This window comes from Phocoena sinus, chromosome 9 (assembly GCF_008692025.1).
Source record: "Phocoena sinus isolate mPhoSin1 chromosome 9, mPhoSin1.pri, whole genome shotgun sequence".
NCBI classification, from domain to species: domain Eukaryota; kingdom Metazoa; phylum Chordata; class Mammalia; order Artiodactyla; family Phocoenidae; genus Phocoena; species Phocoena sinus.
In genome coordinates this window covers 49,655,564-49,681,711 of record NC_045771.1, presented here as the reverse complement: position 1 = coordinate 49,681,711, position 26,148 = coordinate 49,655,564, and the positions used below count along the sequence as shown (strand labels likewise).

General features: G+C 35.9%; 1 protein-coding gene across 2 annotated transcripts in view; it reads right to left on the bottom strand.

The window, feature by feature from the left end:
* The window catches only part of SKAP2 (src kinase associated phosphoprotein 2), a 161,907-nt gene that overhangs the window by 58,704 nt on the left and 77,055 nt on the right, over positions 1-26,148 (bottom strand). For both annotated transcript variants that reach the window (XM_032642409.1, XM_032642410.1), the window contains exons 5-9: positions 21,332-21,409; positions 19,490-19,573; positions 7,470-7,594; positions 6,536-6,599; positions 6,042-6,179 (exon numbers count right to left, since the gene is read on the bottom strand). In XM_032642409.1, the coding sequence (XP_032498300.1) occupies positions 6,042-6,179; positions 6,536-6,599; positions 7,470-7,594; positions 19,490-19,573; positions 21,332-21,409 (489 nt within the window). The remainder of the gene's footprint in view (positions 1-6,041; positions 6,180-6,535; positions 6,600-7,469; positions 7,595-19,489; positions 19,574-21,331; positions 21,410-26,148) is intronic.

The window sequence follows — 26,148 nt, the reverse complement described above, 5'->3', positions numbered from 1 at the left end:
GGCTGAACAGGCATTTACCACTCTTGATACTAGGCCGATTTTATTGAGCCTACATCTTTAAAAATCTTTTTGTTGTGTTATTTCTGCAGAATTTCCTGACATTATAGAAAAAAACTTACAGGTGACATGGTGACTAGAAGACAAGAGCAAGCTGGGTTGGTTTCTGCAGCAATTTCCCAAGTATTGCTTTCCCCTTTCGAGATTCAAATTCAAACAAAAACCTTCTGTATTTCTAATGAAAAAATGAGCAATAACTTCTGAAATTTGTGCTAAGCCAAATGAACCCATTACTGTGTTATGAAACAGTTTAACACACTTTGATCAAAATATTAGCTTTGCAAACATAAATATGCAATAGTAATATCACCACGTAATCAAACATGACTGGCCTATGCTAATAGGTACTAAGACATAAAAGATGTCAAAGCATTAGGATATTTGAAGAAAAGCCAAATGTCTTTAATATTCCCCAGAAATGGCATTGTCTCAATTCTTCTCTACATATGTATAAATACCCTAAATGCAAAGAACCTTACAAATTTATTCCTATTCTTTTGTGAAGTTAGTTAAAATTTAATGAACAAGAAATTAAAGAGAAGCTGCTGTAATAGCTAGAATATTCTAACTGAAAAACAATGAAACTATTTACACTCCTATAAAATTATAAACATTTTTCAAGGGATATTTTATAATACAATTTTTAAACAATGTTTTCTTCTTATTATTCTTGAGACTTAAAACACTGCATGTTTATTTCGCATTTTAAAAATACATTTATTTGGACTTCCCTGGTGGCACAGTGGTTGACAGTCCGCCTGCCGATGCAGGGGACGCGAGTTAGTGCCCCGGTCCGGGAAGATCCCACATGCCGCGGAGCGGCTGGGCCCGTGAGCCATGGCCGCTGAGCCTGTGCGTCCGGAGCCTGTGCTCCGCAACGGGAGAGGCCACAGCAGTGAGAGGCCCGCGTACCGCAAAAACAAACAAACAAACAAAAAAAACATTTATTTGAGTAAGAGCTCTGCTTTCTCAGAAAAAGAACTTTGTGCTTTAAAGTAACATGTTGAATGCTTAGATTTTTCTTCAAACACATTTTATGCTTCATCTTTCAACTAAGAGGATTAATTTTCAACTACATGTAATGGACAGAAAATCGTGTTGAAATGATAGTATTAATTAATTCTGGGAGTTTAACCAGTAAGATTTCTGATATACAGTTATTTGTACAGAACTGGAAAAATAACAACAGTTTATAAGTATGTTCACTGCTTTTCCACTGTTTTCACCTCCTCTCAAAATTATATTCATATTTCACAGAAGTGAAAGCAATTAGCTCAACCCTTCTCCTGAGAGACCATTTCTGAAAGAAAAAAAGTTGCTGTTCTAGTTTTAGATATTTAATCAAACAAAACCTCTAACTCTAAGAGCCAACTTCAGGGTTTTCACTAAAAAAAAAATCCCCTCTCTAGTGGGTGGCTCAAACTCGACCACCCTGAACTGTGCAGACACTGAAGTGGCTCTCGGTTACACTGGGAAAGAAAGAAGAACTAGACATTCCACAGCTGCCTACACCAGCTTCCTTCCCAGGGGCACAGTTGCAGGCTCTATCAAACTCAATCACTTTGTACAGCAACTGGGATCCCAGGCAGGGGCAAGGAATACCAGAGCAGCTTAGATTTCTTCCAGTACCACAGAAAGAAGTAAGACTACTTCAAGAGTAACCAGTTATTTACAATGATTATGTGGCCCCAGGCCAAAAAAAGTGATGAAGAAGAACATCTGTAGTGAGAGAAAATAAAAGATGTTTCACATTTTTAAGATTTCAAGCTACTTACAGGTACTCTTCCTTAGATCTTTAGTATGAAAGTGCTATAAATATGTGCTCTTTATTCCTGACCAATTTTTTATTTGGGGGGACGGGGAGAGGATAAGCAAGTTGAAGAAACACAGAACTTAATTAACAGTCAATTCAGCAATTGTAATGTAACCCATTCACTGCAGTGGTTTAAAGGAATGAAGTGTATATTGCAGTAATATCATATTTAAAGGTACTACACTCTTCCATTTTACATCAGTATACTTTCTCACAAGCTCTTCTGAACATAAAGACTAAAATAACTGTATTAGTGGTATGGTGTGACTAAAGACAAGCAGTCAGAGAATATTCTTCCCTACTTGAGGATAACCAAGGCTATGGCAGATGTCATTTCCTTGAGATAAATCAGAAAGGAAGGAGCTACAAACATATAGTTCTATTAAAATAATAGAAATATGCAGATTACCATTCCCCACAAAATCATGCTTTTATAGTAATCATCTTCTGGTAGGGTAGTAAAAGACAATATATAGATGCATATTTTGAGTAATTTTTATAATATCTTAGATTTATAATCCCATTACAATCATTAATTCTTACTTGGTCAGAAAACCATTATTATAACTCCATATAATCACTTGCAGAATTTACCAGATATAATAATGAAAATTATAATGATGATGTGACAATTTATTGTGGGTGTGCTATGACTCAATGGTGAAAAACTGAAACCATTTCCTCTAAAATCAGGAACAAGACAAGGTTGCCCACTCTCACCACTATTATTCAACATAGTTTTGGAAGTTTTGGCCACAACAATCAAACAAGAAAAAGAAATAAAAGGAATCCAAATCGGAAAAGAAGAAGTAAAGCTGTCACTGTTTGCAGATGACATGATACTATACATAGAGAATCCTAAAGATGCTACCAGAAAACTACTAGAGCTAATCAATGAATGTGGTAAAGTAACAGGATACAAAATTAATGCACAGAAATCTCTTGCATTCCTATACACTAATGATGAAAAATCTGAAAGAGAAATTAAGGAAACACTCCCATTTACCACTGCAACAAAAAGAATAAAATACCTAGGAATAAATCTACCTAAGGAGACAAAAGACCTGTATGCAGAAAACTATAAGACACTGATGAAAGAAATTAAAGATGATACAAACAGATGGAGAGATATACCATGTCCTTGGATTGGAAGAATCAACACTGTGAAAATGACTCTACTATCCAAAGCAATCTACAGATGCAGTGCAATCCCTATCAAACTACCAATGGCATTTTTCATAGAACTAGAACAAAAAAATTTCACAATTTGTATGGAAACACAAAAGACCCCGAATAGCCAAAAGCAATCTTGAGAAAGAAAAATGAAGCTGGAGGAATCAGGCTCCCTGACTTCAGACTATACTACAAAGCTACAGTAATCAAGACAGTATGGTACTGGTACAAAAACAGAAATATAGATCAATGGAACAGGATAGAAAGTCCAGAGATAAACCCATGCACATACAGTCAACTTATCTTTGATAGAGGAGGCAAGAATAAACAGTGGAGAAAAGACAGCCTCTTCAATAAGTGGTGCTGGGAAAACTGGACAGCTACATGTAAAAGAATGAAATTAGAACACTTCCTAACACCATACACAAAAATAAGCTCAAAATGGATTAAAGACCTAAATGTAAGGCCAGACACTCTTAAAACTCTTAGAGGAAAACACAGGAAGAACACTCTTTGACATAAATCACAGCAAGATCCTTTTTGACCCACCTCCTAGAGAAATGGAAATAAAAACAAAAATAAACAAATGGGACCTAATGAAACATCAAAGCTTTTGCACAGCAAAGGAAACCATAAACGACACAAAAAGACAACCCTCAGAATGGGAGAAAATATTTGCAAACGAAGCAACTGACAAAGGATTAATCTCCAAAATATACAAGCAGCTCATGCAGCTCAATAACAAAAAAACAACCCAATCCAAAAATGCACAGAAGATCTAAATAGACATTTCTCCAAAGAAGATACACAGATTGCCAACAAACACATGAAAGGATGCTCAACATCACTAATCGTTAGAGAAATGCAAATCAAAAGTACAATAAGGTATCACCTCACACTAGTCAGAATGGCCATCATCAAAAAATCTACAAACAATAAATGCTGGAGGGGGTATGGAGAAAAGGGAACCCTCTTGCACTGTTGGTGGGAATGTAAATTGATACAGCCACTATGGAGAACAGTATGGAGGTTCCTTAAAAAAAAACTACAAATAGGACTACCATACAACCCAGCAATCCCACTACTGGGCGGATACCCTGAGAAAACCATCATTCAAAAAGAGTCATGTACCAAAATGTTCATTGAAACACTATTTACAATAGCCAGGACGTGGAAGCAACCTAAGTGTCCAACGACAGATGAATGGATAAAGAAGACGTGGATAAAGAAGATGTATTCCTAGAATACTACTCAGCCATAAAAAGAAATGAAATTAAGTTATTTGTAGTGAGGTGGATGGACCTAGAGTCTGTCATACAGAGTGAAGTAAGTCAGAAAGAGAAAAACAAATACCGTATGCTAACACATATATATGGAATCTAAAAAAAAAGGTTCTGATGAACCTAGGGACAGGACAGGAATAAAGACGCAGACGTACAGAATGGACTTGAGGACACGGGGAGGAGGAAGGGTAAGCTGGGACGAAGTGAGAGAGTGGCATGGACATACATATACACTACCAAATGTAAAATAGATAGCTAGTGGGAAGCAGCCGCATAGCACAGGGAGATCAGCTCGATGCTTTGTGACCACCTAGAGGAGTGGGATTAGGCGGGTGGGAGGGAGATGCAAAAGGGAGGAGATATGGGGATATATGTATATGTATATGTATATGTATAGCTGATTCACTTTGTTATATAGCAGAAACTAACACAAATTGTAAAACAATTATACTCCAATAAAGATGTTAAAAAAAAAAAGAATATGTAGTTGCATATTTTGAGTAATTTTTTAAATATCTTGGATTTATAATCCCATTACAATCATTAATTCTTACTTGGTCAGAAAGCCATTATTATAACTCCATATAAGCATGTGCAGAATTTACCAGATATAATAATGAAAATAATAATGATGATGTGACAATTTATTGTGGGTGTGCTATGACTCAAGCACTGTGCTGAGGGCTGTAGATCCATGATGTCATTTACTACCACCCCCCTTATGAAATTATCATTATTTTATAGATGACAAAATTGACTTTTAAGGTCACTGAGCTAGTAAATGGTATAGTCAGAATTTAAACCTTTTGACTCTAAAGTCCATGTGCTAGTTACTATGCTCTGCTTACTACACCGAACATCACATTTGTATGTTAATTTTGAACACTTTAGGTATTGTTAAATCATTTGTAAAGGTTTATACTGTTGTTAAATTGTTCTATTCAAAGAAAAATAGTCTTTCTATATGAGATGTCAGTTAAATATCACACATATTACTTATAATCCTTTTTCTTTCTCTAATGGCTGATTATTTTAATAACCAGAAAAAGGCTCATTTCAACCTAGAGTAGTAGTAACGTAATAATTCCCTAAATGTTCCTTCTGCTTTAGGTTGACCCTCAAAATTACAAGCCAAAGAGCTAATAGACAATTAAATTTATGTTACATAACAGATACTGAGGCATATAAACACTAAACCATGCCTGAAAATGCAGAATGATAAAATATCAAGTACGAAAACTTCAAGCCTCAAAAGGCCTTTGTTTATAGTTCAACGATATTCTTCCAAGACAATGCAATACACTACAGCAAGGAGGAATATATGAGGCAGAAGTTGTTGACATATGGGGTGTGCACAGAACTTCTGGTTAATGGAAGTTCCAAGATGTATAAATAAAAAATGATGTGTGAGTTGCTGGAAAAAACTGTAAGGCAAGTCAATTTTTTAATTAAAAAATTATGTAGCATAAACAATGTTAATGAGCCAAAAGTCCCATGAGAATAGGACTGTATCTGCTTCATTTTAACATTCCATTCACTTTTCACAAAAGTATATCCACTCACTTGAAATACCTCAAGCAGAGCCCTTTTCGTAAAACAGTTTTGAAGATTTTCTTTGTCCTTGTTTTTAATAGCTCATCATTTTCTTCTCTTGATGATATATGACATTAAAAAAAATCCCTAAAATCCTTAAGTGAATCACCATAAATAAATACCTGGAAGTTCTTCATAAATTTCATCATCAATTGGCTGGCTGCTTGCTGGTGAACTGCTGACTGGTAGAGGATGATCAACATCATCATATAAGTCTCCTCTTTCATCGTCATCCTCAGGAATAACATCAGACCCCATATCTACAAAACATGTTTCAGGAAGCAGAATTTTCAAGAATGCAAAAGAGGTTTTCAAAACCCTATTACCTAAATTGATGCAGCCCTACAAAGTCGCAATATTGTTATATGCTATATCCTTAACTTAAACATTTAAAACAACTGATTGTGGTGTAAATATGTGAATTTCAAAGTTGCCATATGGTACTTGCAGAAAAGATGCTTTTATTAATCTGAAGCAAATGGTATGTATTAATACCAGTCATGTTCTTTTAGTCATTTCTCACAGAAGTCAATAAGTTTCTTTGTGTGAAACTCCAACTTATTCAGTTATTCAGTACTTAAAGACTGTAATAACTTGTTCAATTGATTGCTCTTACCTTGTAATACAAAGTTCAGTTGCTGTACCCATTCTTCGGCATCTTTGGGAGAAGCTGCTGTGAACTAATAAAAAACAAACGATAGCAATAAAAATCACCACCGTAATGAAAGGTATATGTTGCATTCTTTCCATTTCTTTAAGACCATTAGTAATTCTCTTCATGTCTAGTACTACTTTCCTTGCAAGGATGCTTCTTATAATGTACAGTTAATTTTGACAAATTTACGTAATCGAAGCAGAGGATGATGGATTTGAAACTGTGATCAGCAGCTGGCAGCTGTGCAGGAAAAAAAGCTGCTTCTCTTCATCAATGTCAAAGACAGAACTGATGAACAAAATTTGCCCTTGACAATTAGAAGACACCCATGAATTTCTTTAGACTGCTGGGTACAGCTTTCTTAAAAATGTTCTTGCCCGATTCCAACACACTACCTAACAACTTAATTAACTGGCTTTCAACTGCAATCTCAGATATTTGAAACTTATTAAACATGCGTTCCATATTGATGCTCGCTGATAGCTCTTGAATTGCAGAGCTGATGTGTGCTTTGGCCTTCCTTTTCTCCCACAAGCCTAAGCAATACAATATGCATGAACATTCTGATATTTTTCTTTTGATAATTTTATTCTTTCTGCCATGTAATCCTTTTAAGAAATCACACAGTTCCATTAAAATAGACATAAAACGCAACATGTGAAGTAATTGATAAATTACATATCTCCTGTTCTCTCAAGAAGATATCACTTGAACTAATCTGGAATTTTTTAAAAACTTGATTTCCCTTTATACAAATGTTTAATGTATAAAACCCAGTATTTTTTATTATTATTAACACGTCAGAAAGAGTTGTTTGAACAAAATGTTAATGTCTTTAAAAATGAAATCAGGAAGTTTTATCAACTTAATTTCAAGGCATCATAAAAACTCCAACCTGATAGATACGTTTATCAGGAGCAGAGATTTCAAAACAGCAATCTTTCTTTCCATCCTTCCTAAGAGTGTTATTCATTCTGACATTGTAGCCTTCTATTGCAAATTCACCTTTTTGTTGTTTGTCTGTTGAAGATAAAACGAAAGTTAGAATTTCATTTACTATAGTGAATATAAATATCCAGTTGATTAGCTTTTATTTAGATTTTTTGGATAAATATTTGGAGAGAATATTTTTTGGTCATATTGCTTTCACAGTATAATATTTAAGTAACATTTCTAGGTATTACTTTTAATTCTAAAATTACAGAGTTACTTGGAATGGTTGGTTTTAAAAAGGACATCTAAGGGAACCAAAAGAAGAGGTCTGCAGATAACGGTCTTATTCAGAAGGAAGTATGGAAATATGACAAATTTCATGTAGGGAAAATCCAAGAATTGGAACTTAGAACTTGCTAGACAAACCCAATACAAATCCGTGGCTCTTTCAGGTTTGGTAAGCCAGTGGGAAAACCCATCTAGTTGAAAGCTTGCTGGGCTTTTATTTACTACTATCTCCTCTCATCACCACCCTCCAACCTCCCCACCCCGCAAAAGCCCCTAAAACACAACTTTTTTTTTTCTTTAAATCTCCTAAATTGGTACAAATCAAACTCTAAATTTAAAAAGCAAAGCAAAACAAAACTGCTAATTATAAAAAGATGTGAGGGGGAAAACAAAGTATTTGAATGGAGAGGAGTGGTAAAGCATGTACAGAAGCATATCTTACCAAAACAAAACAAAAGTAGGTTTCTTAACCAGTCAGTGAACAGTTAAACTAGTAAAGCACATTTGAATCCCATATGATGAAAGTCAAAAGAAAAGATGACTTCAGCTTTAGTCAGATATTACTTTAAAAACAATGAAGTAGGAATAAAACAAAGGATTTAATACTGAAACTAAAAATAAAATTAGTCGTCTTTCCTACTTTATCCAGTTATACAATTTTGAGAGAAAAGAGGCACTGCTATAGGTTTACTTCCTAGATTAATATACAATATTAAAATCATGAGTGAGGACAACTGTCTCTTTTACTGAGCTCAGGGGAAATATAGAAATGCTTCCACATCGTGGGGTGCAGGGCTCTCTCAGCTTAGTGTGCCTGTAAAATATGTATCTCCTTTTCTTAAATGTACTAATTTAATGCCTGAAGTTACAGGCATTTTTAAAAGGTCATCAAGATCATATCTGGTTCAAAACATTAAAGGCAAAAAATCTGAGTTAGTAATTTCTGACTTAAATCTGGACATTCTAATCATATTTAGTCATAATTTACAACTCTTTCGATGATTGAAAAAACAATTCAGATTCAAAATTTGAAGTTTGCTTTGTGGAAAACGTCTGCAATAAACTCTATGAGATGAAAACTATAAAAATCAGAGCAGCATTTCCCAAAGTGTGTTTATGGGATATTAACAGGTTTCTATGATCAAAAAAGTTTGGGAAATGTTGAATTAAACAAAGTTAAGCAGGTTTTGTTAGCCCAGCCTTCATAAGGCCCTTAATATATTTGATCAAATTTCTATGAGAAAGATTTAGTGTGCAGCATTTCCCCAAATTATTTGTCAGTGGAACCATTTTTTAACAGAATATTTTATGGAACTGGTACTCACATAACATATTTTGCAAAATACCTAACAAAAAAATAATACTGGGGAAAAGGTATTAAAATAATAATGGTTAAGCACTGTTGGTTCTTCTAAAATTCTCAAAGAAAACTAAGTCATTCATTCACTCATTCAACAAATTTACGCTGAGCACTTAAAACAAACAAAGGAGCATTATAGGTATGGTGAGACAAAAGCTAGTAACACTGCACCAGACCTTTCCCCCTTTGCCACTGAAACAGACACCCCACACACCTTCCCACACACCCAGTACAGATATAATTGCTCCAGGAATATTAGTCAGTGATTCACTACACTGCAAAAGGATTTAATTTTCACAGTAAAAAATGGAAGTAGTTGGAAGCAAATATCAAAGCCATACAGGATACTTTTGAGAGATTTCCTTAAACTTCTCAGGAAAAAAACAGGATATTCAAGGACCAGTTGGAGGAAAGAAAAATTCATAACTCTCAGTAGCTTTTGCAAATCCATAACCATAAAGTAGCCATATTTCCAATTAGCCAACGTGAGACAGGAAGTTCACGACACAAAATGGGCAGACATGGGTATGCTAAGACTCTGCTCTTCTCCATTTACATTAGCTTCTCTTCAAGGCCCAGAAGAAAGAGAAAACCTTAGCATCACATGGCAATCTATAGCAATTTACATATAGGCTAGTTTGACAGTGCTTTCTGGGGTAGTTTCAAAGACACTTGTTGACTTAAAAATAGGTACATGCCATGGGCAGTGGTTGAGAGTCCACCTGCCGATGCAGGGGACATGGGTTCGTGCCCTGGTCCGGGAAGATCCCACACGCCGCGGAGCGGCTGGGCCCGTGAGCCATGGCCGCTGAGCCTGCGCGTCCGGAGTTTTAAGTGCCCAAACTCTCTAAAATGTTGGTTTTTATAACTGAAATCATTCTGAAACATATACTTCCCTGACTTTTCAAACAATTCTGTTAAACGTAATTTAACTTTTTCTTGATCGAGTAGTATTAATCTGAGTATTAGTTTTTATAGTATATTACAACACGTTGATACCCTCAGGATTTTTGAGGTGTCTGTCCCTCTATTACATTTTCCTCAGCTTCTATTTCACACTTTAACCTTGCCTATATCAATGCTGTTCGAATTTAATGTCTACAGCACTGAAGGCTGCCAGGAGAAACTAGATAATGAAATCTATTAAATCAGTTACTTAATTTTACACAATTCTAATTCAGTAGGTTTGAGGTAAGAAGCAGTTGGCTCTGATCTCTTACAAAACAAAATGTATGAGGTTAATGATGCTATTTCCTCCTACTTTTTCACTGGCTTTAGGTTTACAGCTGTGTTCTGGGGGTTTTAAGTGCCAAAAAGACAGATCTTTCTTTTTTTCTTTTTCTAAAAATGCAGAGCACCGGCTCTAGGTGCGTGGGCTTCAGTAGTTGTGGCGCACCGACTTAGTTACTCTGCAGCATGTGGGATCTTCCTGGACCAGGGCTCGAACCTGTGTGCCCTGCATTGGCAGATGGATTCTTAACCACTGCGCCACCAGGGAAGCCCAAAAAGACAGATCTTATTTGCTGAACTCCTTCTATATGCCAGAAATTTAATACAGCAATCTCATATATACCTTGTAATAATTCTAAGACAAAGAAGGTATTTATTATATCCCCAGCACTGATGGGGAAAAAGAAAACTTAAACAACTTGCTTACAGCCACACAACCAAAGTAGTAAAAGCCAGGACCCTAATGTAAGTCTGATTCTAAAACCTTGCTTTTTCAACCATTTCACATTGTCTCCTAGAAAGGTGTTTCTCAAAGTGTATTTCAAGAATCACCTATGTTAGAATCATCTTGGATGTCTGTTAAAAACAGAGAAATGGCTACCACTCTGAACTTGCTGTATAGGATTCCCCGGGGGTGAGTCCACGAAACTAAGTTTTTAGCAAACACCCCAGGTGATTTTGATACACACTAACGTTTGAAAAACCACTGTTTTAGAACATGTAATTTATGAAGTCTCAGTAGAGATGATAAGCGTTATAGCTTGCATTTCCTCCTGCAACTTGGGCCCAACTTTCTCAGCTTGCTTTATGGGCTCCGGTACCTTTGCCTATCTCTTAAACAGCCATGATGGGTTATGCTCTAAATCCTGTTCTTTTCCTGCTGTACAGTTTTCACTGGGCAACCTCATCCAATCCCAGGGATTAAATTCCTATCAATATGCTTGTGACTCATAGTTCTCTATTTTCAGTCCAGCTTCAGAACTTAATATCCATATCTGTTTTTTTTTTGCAGTACGCGGGCCTCTCTCTCACTGTCGTGGCCTCTCCCGCTGCGGAGCACAGGCTCCAGACGCACAGGCTCAGCGGCCATGGCTCACAGGCCTAGCCGCTCCGCGGCATGTGGGATCTTCCCAGACCGGGACACGAACCCGTGTCCCCTGCATCGGCAGGTGGACTCTCAACCACTGTGCCACCAGGGAAGCCCAATATCCAAATCTTCACCTGCTCACTATACATGTTTCATCTCTTGAATGTCCTATAGGCACAATGAATATAACTTGCCCACAATGGAGATCATCTTATCCCCACTCCCACTCTACTTGTGATCTTTCTTGTCGTGTCCTCCTTCTCAATAAGCAGTACCTCCATTAATTGAAGCCCCCAAACCAGAAAATTGAGCATCATTCTTCATTTCTCCCTTTTCTTCATCAACTGACACCACATTCTCTCCCTCCACCCCACTGCCATCTTCCAAAACCCAGTCAGTCCTCGTTTCATTGCAAATATGCTTGCTTTTTCTCTTTTTTGCTGGCTCTCAGAAAATATGCTTAAAACACCAACCACTCTCTTATCATTCAAAATACAGTATAAATATAGCAATTAAATAATTCTAAATCATTTAGTATCCCTATGAGTTGTGAGCATTTGTCATCTGAGGATCCCCAGCATCTCATAGTCCTGAGATCATCAGGGGGCAGAGCCAACTTCCCACCACAGAAGCTGGAGGGAGGTTTAGATTTTCCCTGTTCCAGATAAGTCAAGTAGATGCTCCAGCCTGGGACCTAAATCTGAACTGAAAAACAAAAGAATCAGGGGAGAGCTCAGAATCCACTTCTGTTAGCAGTGGCATTCACTGATTGGTGGCAGTGCACACAACATCACGAGTCCTGGCTTGGCAGGGTCACCAGTGTGTCCCAGTCAGACTGTCCCTGGAGGTGTGGATTGGGCTGAAGTTCCAGCCACCTCACCTCCCTTAGTCCTTGACTGCCTTTCCGAGCCTGGTTGTTTAGCCTTCCCATCAAATCTGTCTGAGAGTTGATATTCTCCCAATAATTTCCTTTCCAGTATAAACAAAGTTGGTTTCTCTTGTTTATACCAATAATGCTAATTTGGTACACATGACTAGCAAACAGAAAGATATGAAATGTGTTCAGAAATTTTTGATAATATCTGCTTCTTATATTTAAAAAGGCCTTTCCCTCTTAGTGAATAACTCATGCTATTTCCATAAGTATTAATGCTCACTAGTAAGAAAGAGGGAAACATGCCCGTTAATACTAAACCTCCCACTAAACTTTATCCAACTGACTAGTAAGTTGTTCTAAGCCCTCAGTTAAAGACACATGAACGTTTTCCTTGTTTATATAGCTCACAGAAATACAGCTGCCAATGCTAATTCTGTCACTTGAAATATACTTCCAGTGTTCCAAGTTATACCATGAGGAAATATCAAATTATTACTATTTTAAGTGAAAAATACTGTATGCCATATATATTTATTACTTAAGGGCCCCAAAGGGCCCTGAATAACAAACATAGGCAATACGTATGGGTCCAAAGGGAAGCGCTTTAGTTAGAATTAAAAGTTTCGCTCATACAGTCTGGTGGCAGGAAATTTTAGGTATTTATAAAACCTTTTTTTTTTTTTTTTTTAAATAAAAGTACACTGCAAGTGGGAATTCCCTGGTGGTCCAGTGCTTAGGACTCCACACTTTCACTGTCAAAAGCCTGGGTTCAATCCCCAGTCAGGGAACTAAGATCCTGCAAAACACAGCGGCCAAAAAAAAAAAAAAGTACACTGCAAGCATAAGAACCAAGTGGTTTTTGTATACCGCCACATACTTTCAACCATAGGAATAAACTTGATTTAAAAAACAGTGTAGTATGAGGTAGCTGTGAATGGAGAATAAATAAATTACAAGAAATTAAATTTCTCGTAGACCAGAATTTAAAACCATGTTTCTAGTTTTTTTGGCTATACCTACTGTTTTCTCCCACAACTGAAATTCAGATAATAATTATGATATGGTCTATTAGACTATACATACAGCTATTGTTAAGATAAACATTACACAGGGGCTTCCCTGGTGGCACAGTGGTTAAGAATCTGACTGCCAATGCAGGGGACACGGGTTCGAGCCCTGGTCCAGGAAGATCCCACATGCCGCAGAGCAACTAAGCCCGTGCACCACAACTACTAAGCCTGCGCTCTAGAGCCCACGAGCCACAACTACTGAGCCCTGCGTGCCTAGAGCCTGTGCTGCACAACAAGAGAAGCCACCGCAATGAGATGCCCGCGCACCGCAACTAAGAGCAGCCCCCACTCGTCGCAACTAGAGAAACCCACACGCAGCAACAAAGACCCAATGCAGCCAAAAAATACATAAATAAAATAAATAAATTAAAAAAAAAAGATAAACATTATACAGAGAATATCTTATACATGTTATCCTCCTAGGGCCTCCTACAATAATTACAGAATTAATGACACTGCTGCTACCCATGCAACGTCATGCAACGTGAGAATGGCTAAAAACATAACCTGCGGCTCCTTCATGCACTTAAGGTGCTAAACAACTCTCTGGATTCCCAGGCACTCTCAGTTTCAAAACACATCTTGCCTCCAGTCTTACCTTCTTCTGACAGCTGTCAACGTGATCTTTCCAACATCCAAAGTTTGTCATGCCATCTACTTACCTGCAATGCTTAGAAACATTAACTGTCCCTTAGACAAAAAAGGCCAAACTCCTGACCAGGGAATTTACCAGCTTGGCGCCTCCTCTTCCAGTCTCACCAGCCCTCACTCACCCACTGTGCCAGTGAGCCGGCTCCTGCATATCATACTGTTTCATGGGTCCTCTGTGCCCACTCCTCTGAGCCAGTGTGTGATACCACTTGGCACTAATAATACCCGGCACATAGATTTTCAAAGAATATTTACTGCTACAGATGTTGCTGTATCTATTACACACAGACAGGTACAGTAGCATCTATATATCTGTGTACTTACAGCAGTGCAGATCTATTAAAAATATATTACTTTCAATCTATCTATGTATACACACACACACATCTCTTCAATCTATATACAGATGTATAGATATATTTTAAATCAAACTGTGTCCTGGTTTATTGCAAACCAACAGGACTCATCATCATGAGACCTTTAAATAGGACTTAGTTTGTACATGAATATTTCCCCATATTGATGAAGTCCTTCTAAGTATCAGATGTACATTTTAACTTCTCTGTACTGCTACAGGGTAATAAAGGTCTTTTATTTAACATTCATTTTGATAGAGTTTTAAGTTAGTATTTGCATATCAGAATTATTTCATTTCTATCATGTCAAAATTATTTCTATTTCTTAAGGAATAACAAAGATATTATCCTTCTTTACACAAAGAAAATTACAGTATGAATTTTTTTAATATCAGATTTAATTGACATATTTTGTATATATTCATGATATAATTATAAAATGCTGATGCCCTGACCCAGGAATTTGCCTCTATCAAATGAACCAGGAAAAAAGGTAAGCTTTTATGGCTGTTACTAAAGTTGTTGTTATAAAACAACAGAACTTCCAATTATACAAACCCTGTCACTTTAACAATAATTTTAAATACTAAAAGAGAACTATGATGCTATTTCAACATCAAAACACTTTATACTTGTCATCCACACTGAACAGCTACGTCCTATTTTTCCTATCAGTGGTGAAATAATGAGCGAAGTGAGAGAGCAGAGAGGTCAATTTCAATGAAAAATTTTACTTCCCCGCCAATGTAAAAGTTTTGTTAGTTTAAATGATCTGTATTAAGCCCAATTTTCTACTGACTTTTATTATACATTGAAAAGGTACTACAATGAAAAAGTTACAACCACATGATATAATAAATAACTTTTTTTTTTTTTTTAATTTATTTGATTTATTTATTTTTTATTTTTGGTTGCGTTGGGTCTTCGTTGCTTCATGCGGGCTTCTCATTGCCGTGGCTTCTCTTGTTGCAGAGCACGGGCTCTAGATCGCGGGCTCAGTAGTTCTGACGCACGGGCTCAGTTGCTCCGTGGCATGTGGGATCTTCCCGGACCAGGGCTCGAACTCATGTCGCCTGCATTGGCAGGCGAACTCTCAACCACTGCACCACCAGGGAAGCCCAATAAATAACTTTTGATATACATTTAGAATGACTCTTGGTAGGACCAAGGCTACCTGCAGCTGCCACATACTAGATGGCACTAGAATTTTCTTTAATTGGGTACTTGGGGTAGGGGCAGCAAAACTCCTTAAGTGGGAAGGAAAGAGATACTACAAACTATTCCCCCCTTAAAAAGTAGGAGGAGGTAAGTTTCATAATGCTGATTCAAGATCATATGGAGGTTAAACAGAAAAACAAAAAACAAAACCCTGAGGGCTTCCCTGGTGGCACAGTGGTTGAGAGTCCGCCTGCCGGTGCAGGGGACATGGGTTCGTGCCCCAGTCCGGGAAGATCCCACATGCTGCAGAGCGGCTGGGCCCGTGAGCCATGGCTGCTGAGCCTGCGCGTCCGGAGCCTGTGCTCTGCAACGGGAGAGGCCACAACAGTGAGAGGCCCGCGTACTGCAAAAAACAAAAACAAAACCAAAAAAAACCCCTGAAAACATGAGTTTGGAACAGGTTCCTAAATGGGCCATCATTTACAGGTGTGTTGGAAGGGCTGCTAACTACCAAGTTGTGGAAAGAACATGGCTTTGGAGCTGGAGGGGCCTGCACTAAATCCTCCATGTGCCTCTCAGCTTCCTATGATAACCTCTCTTGCACAGACTAGTTCAGTGTCCCCTTAAATGATCCTGCTGACCCAGTCTCTAACCATTCCAATCCATGTCCCACAATATTATCACAATTATTTCCTAAAAACCAATTCTGGTCATAGAGCCCTGTGCTTAAAAGCCATATTCAAGATAAAATAGCTAGCAAGGACCTTATTCCCATAAGGCTCTTGTCAATCTGATCCTAACCCACTTTTTTAGCCTTTTATACACTCTCCCCTCATTCACTGTATGCTCTGCCTTGATTCCAATTCTGATCTCATCCAAGGCCTTTTGAAACTCAGAATCTTTGCCATTCTGCTGCCTGGAAGGCCCATTTTACCCTTTTTCATCCAACAAACTCCTCATTTTTTAAGGCCCAATGAAGGGTCCTCTCCACTAGGAAGTATTCTTTAACTCCCTCAGGAAATTACCCACCCCCCCTTTGTGATCCAAAGATATTTTATTTAAATCACTTATTGTACCGCATTGAAATTACCTGCCCAGCCCCGAGTGATCCCATGACTTCCTCTCTTCTCTTACTGATACCCACACAACTCCAACTGAGAGTACCTATAAGGCAGGATTATCTTTGGATCCCCCATGCCCAGGATCTATCAAGTACCCAATAAATGTTTACCAAATTAAAAAAGGAATAAATCAGTGAGTGAAGGACTACCTTAATGGCAGTCTGAGCATCTAGGACCCAAGAAGTTTGATAAATGAGATTCATGACAATGAGATTCAAATGAAGAGGAAACAGATGAAAGGAAGGATGTGATTTCAGAAAGTGATAAAGTATGTTTTGTTAAGATATATGGGTGTGTGTGTGTGTGTGTGTGTGTGTATATAAAACTTAAAGTCCCCAAATGGCCATGAATAATAAATACAGATAATATTTAGGGGTACAAAGGTAAGAGTATTATTTACCCTACAGGCTGGAACTACTCTTTCTAAGCCATTATTATCTTGATGGGTCAAAATGTTTTTTGGCACATATTGTAAGTTAGAAAATGTGAACTATGTATCTGTCAAACAGTAACAAAGTACAATTTAACCTAGTAAGTGGTATCAACTCTGTGCCTCTACAATCCATTTATCTAAATCCTACTTAGTTGGAGGATTATAGTTCTCATATATCTAAATAGCTCTTTCCAAAGTTTAGGTAAAGTGGTTCACATATACAGTAAACAATGTACAAATCAGCTATCTGATTTCACAAAAGAAAAAAATTTCATGTGACATGTACATTTTCTTGGAAAGAAAAGGACACAAAGGAAGGAAATTAAGATCATGCCAAACAAGCAGTTAAAAACTGTCTAAATATAGATTTCTTTCCCCCCCAAGTCCCTAAAAGCAGAACTGGCCAAGAATTCCAAAGAACCACTAAAAACAGATCTGAAATCTCAATGGAAACAGGAGGCTTCATAGTGACAGATAGGGAAGAGTTTAAGGAAATATAAACCAGCTCCTCAAAGATCCACGTAAAAAGGGAATGCGAGAATAATAATTTTTTAAAAGCCGCGGTGGTAGAGTGGCTAAATGGATCACAAAGTACTTAAAATACAAATTACAAAGAATGTTATTACCACAAGGCCTCATCAAGTAAGAATAGAAATGGGAATTTAACTAGTATCTCCCCCAAATAACTAGAATTTATTTATTAGCCTTTGAAATAAATATAAACATTCCCTAGATTTTGGGAAAACTCTTGCTAATCTTTGACCTAACTGTTGGTATATACCAGTTAGGACTAGGAGTGAAGGAAACAGACATACGTATTCACTGATTTTTAAAGAAATTAGAAATGAGAAGACTAACTGAACCAAAGTCACAAGGATTTTAAACCTCCCTCCCCTGGTCTTATGAAATAGAAGACATTTCTTTATGAAAAAGCAAAATCTTGATCTCAATTCACAAATACGGTACAAAATTTTATTTCTATAATAGTAACACATGTTTATGACCTATGATAATCATAATTGAACTTGGACTCTAAATTTTCTGATAAAATCACCTACTTAAGCCTTAGCAGAAGAAAGAAGGCTACCTGTTGATAGCTGTTTATAGTTTACACTTCACTGACTCCATTTCTACTTACGAACATATTGTAAATTAGTGACAGAATGCAAACTCGCCACTAAGTTAATTCTCAATTTGATAATCCCATTAACCAAAAGGTGAGACCAACTTCTAGCATCATGCATGTATTTAAAATTTATCTGAAATACAATAATCATATCTGCCTGATTTTATAATAAGGAAGAAAACCCTAAAAACTGCAAATAATGTCAAATGAAATATAAACTTCCAAACAACACTGATAAGAAACAACTTCATGGGAAAGTTTATATTCAGTGATACTGGACTTTTAAATCTTTTTTTTCTCCTTAAGTGTCCTTTCTGGAAATGAATGTCAGCTATTTATATACAACCCTTACTTTATAAGATTCAACTTCCGACCCACTTTTCCTAGATAAAAGCAAAACTAAGAAAGCTTATATTCTTTAAATTTCAGTATTTTATGGCTTTATTTGTTCAAACGATGAACTTAAAATTATGTGAACTATGAGTAAGTTATTAATTAGCAAGTGAAGTTACAAAATGTATCACTGTTTCTAAATTAACATAGTGATAATAGTGGTTAAGAGCACGGACTCTAACCATTATGCCTCAGTTCAAATACCCAAACTGCCATTACCAGCTCTGTGACCTTGAACAAGTGACTTAACCTCCCTGTCCTCAGTTTTCCAAACAGTAAAATAAGTGGGACTAATGATGGTACCTACCTCACAAAGCTGGAGCTAACCACGTTAGTATAGCTAAACTGCTTAGACAGCTAAGGTGCTTAGAACAGTAACCTTGATGGATGTTTGCTGTTACTTAAATCCATAAAGGAAGCGGAGAAAGGTGTTGCGCACGTTTCATTTTATCTAAATTTTTCTTTTAAAATATTTGAAGGAAAAAACATCCTTTCCTCCCTTCAAAACTCCCACAACCCTAAAGAAATTCTACAACTACCGCCTGGATGATAAATATCAATAATTCCTGAGATAAAAGGCCACACGGATGAAAGTTATTTTTCTCTTTCCTATTTCAATAAAACACAATTGTGTTAACTTTTAGGGCATTCTGGAATTTGGAGCATTTGTCAAATAACAGAATTATTAATTACCCTTAGGCTATAATATTAAAATTTTTAGTTATTCTTTCTCCATTTGTCTTCAGCTCATTCTGCACCCAAAAGGTATGGGGGTGGAGTAAAATGCCCCCCGCAAAACCCTCATGCTGATATAACTGAAGGCCGATACTACCTTTATCACTTCCATAATAATAGAACACTGTTTTACTGAGAGCACACCACCGTTTCTGCCATTCAAATCCCAGAAAGCTGTGATCTACAATAAAGAGGGAAAAAGAACAGTTTAGATAATATATATTACCTTTATAAATATAATGCAATTCCCTTATTGAAAAAGGAAAAGTTAGTTAATATGATTTCTAAGGCTCCTTTTAGCTGTAAAATTCTATGACTAAATAATTTGTATCTTCTTTTCCAAGAGACAAACAAAAAACAAAACATAAAACAAAGCTAAAAGGAATACACTAGGAATGTAAATTGATACAGCCACTATGGAGAACAATATGGAGGTTCCTTAAAAAACTAAAATTAGAACTACCATACGACCCAGCAATCCCAATACTGGGCAGATACCCTGAGAAAACCATCATTCAAAAAGAGTCATGTACCACAATGTTCATTGCAGCTCTATTTACAATAGCCAGGACATGGCAGCAACCTAAGTGTCCATCGACAGATGAATGGATAAAGAAGATGTGGCACATATATACAATGGAATATTACTCAGCCATAAAAAGAAACGAAATTGAGTTATTCGTAGTGAGGTGGATGGACCTAGAGTCTGTCATACAGAGTGAAGTAAGTCAGAAAGAGAGAGACAAATACTGTATGCTAACACATATATATGGAATTTAAGAAAAAAAAAATGTCATGAAGAACCTAGGGGTAAGACAGGAATAAAGACACAGACCTACTAGAGAATGGACTTGAGGATATGGGGAGGGGGAAGGGTAAGCTGGGACAAAGTGAGAGAGTGGCATGGACATATATACACGACCAAATGTAAAATAGATAGCTAGTGGGAAGCAGCCACATAGCACAGGGAGATCAGTTCAGTGCTTTGTGACCACCTAGAGGGGTGGGATATGGAGGGAGGGTGGGAGGGAGACACAAGAGGGAAGAGATATGGGGATATATGTATATGTATAACTGATTCACTTTGTTACAAAGCAGAAACTAACACACCATTGTAAAGCAATTATATTCCAATAAAGATGTTAAAAAAAAAAAAAAAGGAATACACTACAGCAGAGATGGGACTGCTACATTTATGGGATCAACTACATGGCTAACAAACTTTCCTGACAGGAAACAGTCAGAAAGGTATTTGACTATAAAGCCTTAAGATAATTGATTCATCAGGGTCTCATTTTCTCATCTGTCATAAAAAAGAGGGAGGAGGAGTTGACCTAGATTTCTATTATCTCTTTCAGCTTTAAAATTCAGCTAAGAAAGCTAAGAAAAGAAAATGGAATATAAATAGGAAGGCCCAAAGGGACTACCTGAGAGATAAGCAGGATGGTAATGAAGAGACTTTCCGCTTTTCATTTCCCGTATCATAACACCACCTCCATATTTCATTTTCTTTTTATATTGGGGTTGAAAGAGTGAGACCATATGGTCAACTCCCAATTATCTTAGCCAATGGAAAGGAACACTGAATGATTAACAGAAAATGGCAGTCAATATGCTAAGCTTGATCTGAACCGTAGCAAACATGGCGTATGCCAGGTCAGGTACAGAAAACCCACTGCTCAGCTGGGTGGGATAAGTGTGAGAAATCCCATCCTTGAGAATACAGTCATGGCCCACAGCTCTCCTCCAAGAGGCAGGAAACAGCTTTAAAATCATCTACAAATAACCAAGGTTGACAACAAAAAACCTGACCAAATGTTTTATTTTGTTATTAAAAATTATTTAGAGCTAAAAGCTGTATTTTGTGGTTTGGATAATATCATCAGGTTTTCTTAGAGTCTTAGATTTTTAGGTTTTTCATTAGAATCATATGATTTACCTTTTCTGCGTTTTTCAAGGTAGCCAGCCTTTAACACAAAAGGAAGGTCCTGTGCTGCAACTGGAGGGAACTGGTTCCCTACGGAAAGTAAAGGGGAAAAAGCAGTGAGCAATCCATTTTAGAAAAATCAAGTTATCAGATCTCATAGATTCAGTATACTTTTAATTACCCAAATTAATTAAATCCAAGTCTATTAGCTTTGTTTCAGATCCATTCCATAGATTAGTCCCTCTTCTCCTGTGAATCTCAAGAGCAAAATAATGTTCTGTATCGTTATATCTTAATATATTATGTTCCCAAATACACAGTAATATTATGTAACAGAATGAACTCTAAAGGGCAATATTTTTCGACCTACATTTTATAATGAATGGACTAGGAAACTGTTATAAATAAGTGCAATAAACCCCTGAAAGAGAAGTTAGGAATATCAAATAAATGATATAAGCTTCTTTACATTGGATTAACTCTTCAAGAATTTTGATGCATATTAATTCTTGCCTACATAAGAATGCCTATCCCTATTTGTACCTAGTAAAACATAAAATGATTTTCCCCCCAAATCAAATGCTATAATTTGAGTACATAGCAAATATTCTCTCTTCCTGGTTATACTCACAGAGAAATCTTGTGAATGTGTATGCTTTAGGGTTTTCTAGGGCATTTGAGAGTCTAAAACTAGGTAGATAGATCTGATAGAACTATCATAAACAAATATTAGATACTTACAAAAATTTATAGATTAAGCCGAAAGCTAAGTCAATTAGAAATCATATATTCATGATCATGGATGGTAGGTTGCTCAATAATTTCAGAATTCAATATTTTTACAGACTTCATTAGAAATATACTACAGTTGCCTCAGCATTTTACTAGAACTCCAACAAGTGAAAATAACCAATCTAATGAAAGTTACTATGGAATACACCAACAGAAATAGTTTTCATATAGTTTATGATACAAAGTATTTTGATAGGAAGTTTATTATATACAAATTCATCACAGAATTACCAACTGGGTTTTTAAAAAATATCCAGTAGTTATAAAATCATAGTTATTTTTCCTTAAGAAATAAAGCTTCAAATTAAAGCACTAATTTCAGTTCCATGGTGGATCAATTTTGCTCAGTAAACACAAAACAATATCATTAAAATATATTTAAAATGGGGACTAATTTTGAAATACATATAAAATTTTAGGGAAAGTCAGTGTAAATGTTTGAATAGTTGTTCAATCAATGTATCCATTTGATCCATTGAGGGTAGAAGTTGTATAATTTTTTTGTTCATAAAATAAAAATCACATAAAGAAATCTCATCTATGTGAACAAGTCCTAGTTAACCACTAAATTAAAGAGGGTTACTGTAGTTTGATTTGTTTTTTTAAAAGAAAAGAAAAACAATGATTAACAGCACTTTTTAAATTAAACTAGGTTACACTGACAAAAAATAAACATAGAAATAGTGTATCACATAGAAATATGAAATTTTAGCTAATATAAAACCATTTGGGAAAGTTTTCTTTCTAAATAAGATTCCTGAAAACAAAGTATTTACTTCTTCAACTAAGCAATACCATAGTTTAGTTTCTGTGGAAGTATGCTTGTGCTCAGTCTTTTATATAACTGGCACGTAGAGTTCTTAAGTGAACTACACAAAATTTCTTCGTGAAAAGCATCATTTGGATGACATTTCAGAATGAGAAAGCAAACATATTAATTAAATACTATAACATGATTGTTGTATGTCATGAAAAAATTTCCAAGTGGTTTGTCCACAGTGGTAAAAATAAGAAGATTCACTGCAAACATCCTATAAATAATTTTGTATCTTTCAGATGATGGAAACAAACGCTTAGGCACTGTCCATTCTGGATGAAATTAAACTACACAAGGAAGAGGCAACTTTTCAGTCTTCAGGTCTGATGTAATTGGGCACGGGGAGGCATTAATTACCTCTATTTGGCTAGATAAGGCTCGTTGAGAAGAAGTCCCATGACCCTCTCATATCCATTGATGCATAATGAATGTTCTTTACATATAAAATATATGCTCTAAATCTTAAGAAGAAACTTTATATTCTGGAGAGAAATGGGTACCTTTAGCATAGTTTTCAACTTTAAAAAGTTACTGGTCAAAAGAAAAAAAAAAGGAGGGGGAGAAGTGGAAGAGGAGGAGCAGGAAAGGAATTAGAATTTACAAAGGTGAATATATACATAACCTGAAGCTTTTGCTTTAAGAAAAATGCTGATTAAATTTCTACCTGATAAATCAATAAAATCTGATTTCACAAGCAACACTTATTCTGAATTCTAAATTCATGTTTCTAATACAAAATCTTTTATTTGATTCCTAGAGGGAAAAAAGGCAAATTTTCAGACTGAAATTTCGTTTTTCTAAACCTCTTTTGCTATTTGTCCAACATCTAGGATTTGTTTAATATACATGTGAATTTTTTTAAAAAGTGTATTAATAGTAATCCCTTTAGATACTTCAGATTTTAAGTTCTTAGAAGAACCATTTGACTTGTATAACACCATAAACATATAAACAATTAATACTTCTTGATAGAAATTGAAAATTTGTAACAAGATATAAAAAGTAGTAAATTATCTTTAAAAAACATGAACTCTCACATCATTTAGACCTCATACCACTATGATGTCTACAATGATCAATAGTATGTCACCATTTAAGAATATTCACATTGATTCAAAGAATCAAGACTACAAATGCAGGTATAATAATACATGAAGAAAAGAAAGGCAAGGCTAATATAAATCTATCTGGAAGGCATCAACAAAGAGCTGCTGAACATTTGCCAAACACAATTATATTATCTCACTATTTACAACATTCCAACAAATTCACAATTATATTATCAGCTCTGTTTCACTATCAAAATTCACACCCTTGTCCCAAAAATAAGTTTAGCACTGAGCCTTAATCCTCTGGCACATAGTAGGCATTCAGTAAATGTTGGCTTTTATTAATTATAATTAAATATTATTATATTTAGTATAACTAAATATTAATTCAAATGAATGGATGCCAATGTAAAAGTAAGACTAATGTTGCTTAGGGAATTTTAATCAGAAAAATGGAAAAATGTATGATTTGGTAACTGCATGAGTTAAGCATTGTAGTTATTTTAAAAGCAGCTCAAAGATTTCCTTTTGGTTACATGAAAGTGGTTGATGAAGAAATTATATCCTAACTCAGAGGAGAAAAATTAACCTATAATCCAGGACAGCTTATTTATACTGCAGACGGTTACTGATACATGGCTTCCTTAAGTGGCCACAAATGTTCACTACCCTGAGGAAATAAACACATACTGAATAGACTAGTCTTCTTTTTATAAAATGAGCATGTATTTCTTATATAATAGTCCTACTTTTCTAAAGAAGATCAATATTAGACATTAAAACTAACATCCTACAAGAGCAGACAAGGAATGGGTCTTCTTCCAATTGGACATTTGGGAATCCGAAGTATACAAAATGGTAACAAGGTCACAAAAAATTCAAATAAACAAGTGTCACATGCCTACTATATTCCTATTAACTCAGTAGGAGAAAGGAAGTAGTGGAGTCCAAATTTCTTATAGTTAGGTAGGTATTTTATTCACAAGACAACTGTTTTTAAAAGATAACTCAAGAATTCTAAACTGTGTCTGGAAACTTTTGCCTTAAAATCAAATTGTGTATATAATGGACATAGTCCACCAGCAAGCTAAAAGAATGGAGTCTAGAATCTGAAAAATGGAGAAGAGTTCCAAAGTATGAAAATAAAAAACAAATTACCTAAAACCTAAGTAAGGTATTACCCAATTTTAGCAATTTTATTAATCTATTGTTTTAACTTTTTCCCTTGAATCTAGGGTAAAAAATACTAGAATGCTTAAATATATCCAACGTATTTAAGAAATAAGTTTTATCTTTAAAAATGTTTTAAATATTAAAAATAATTATTTCAAAATGAAAAATAATTATTTCAACTTCAGAGAAAAATATAAACTGTCTTAGGCAAGAAGTATCTATCACTTAGGCTTATTTCAGATGTTAAGTCGGTTGGGTATAAAACCAATCTTGGCATTAACAAGGTATGCAGTTTCATTCCTATATGCAAGACAGGGAAAGGTGGAAAAATAGGTCCAGATCACAGAATGCTTTCGTTAGAAGAAAAGGCCTAGAACAGCATGGAAACCCCTTGAGTAAAAGAGGAAGTTAGGGTAGGGAAGAGAGAGAGTTAAGAGTTGGGGGAAGAAAGAATTAGAATTGAGGGGAGAAAGAGGTCCTATCATCCTTTCTTTTTTGTACCTCTTTTCTTAAAATAATCTAAAGAAATAAACTTTGTTTAATTCATAATATTATCCAGCATTGGGTGTCTCAATGCCATATGCCTGAGCCTTCTCCAACATTGACATGTCTTCTAATCCACTCCTCCCCTGCCACACACACAAACCCATATTAACTGTATCCCACCCAGTCTGACACCTCTTTAAACGCATTTATTTTTCGAAGACTTAGAGTGAGGCATCACTTCCAAAGTGCAACTTAAAAGTGAAGATTTTTTAAAAATCTGTACAAGTTTTAACTACTGAGTTCTGGAATTAACTTTTTATTCAGTTTCCTTTCTACCTACTTGGCTCTTAATGTGGGACTCTCAACAGGTGTCAAGGGATGTGAGTGATTCAGAGACCTTTTCAAAATAGATATCTGTTTTTCATTATCCTTATTTTTTGATATGCAACTTGGTGGTGACCAATTTAAATGCTCAATTTCTATGAAACCTAAAGCATCGTTTTTACTATTTT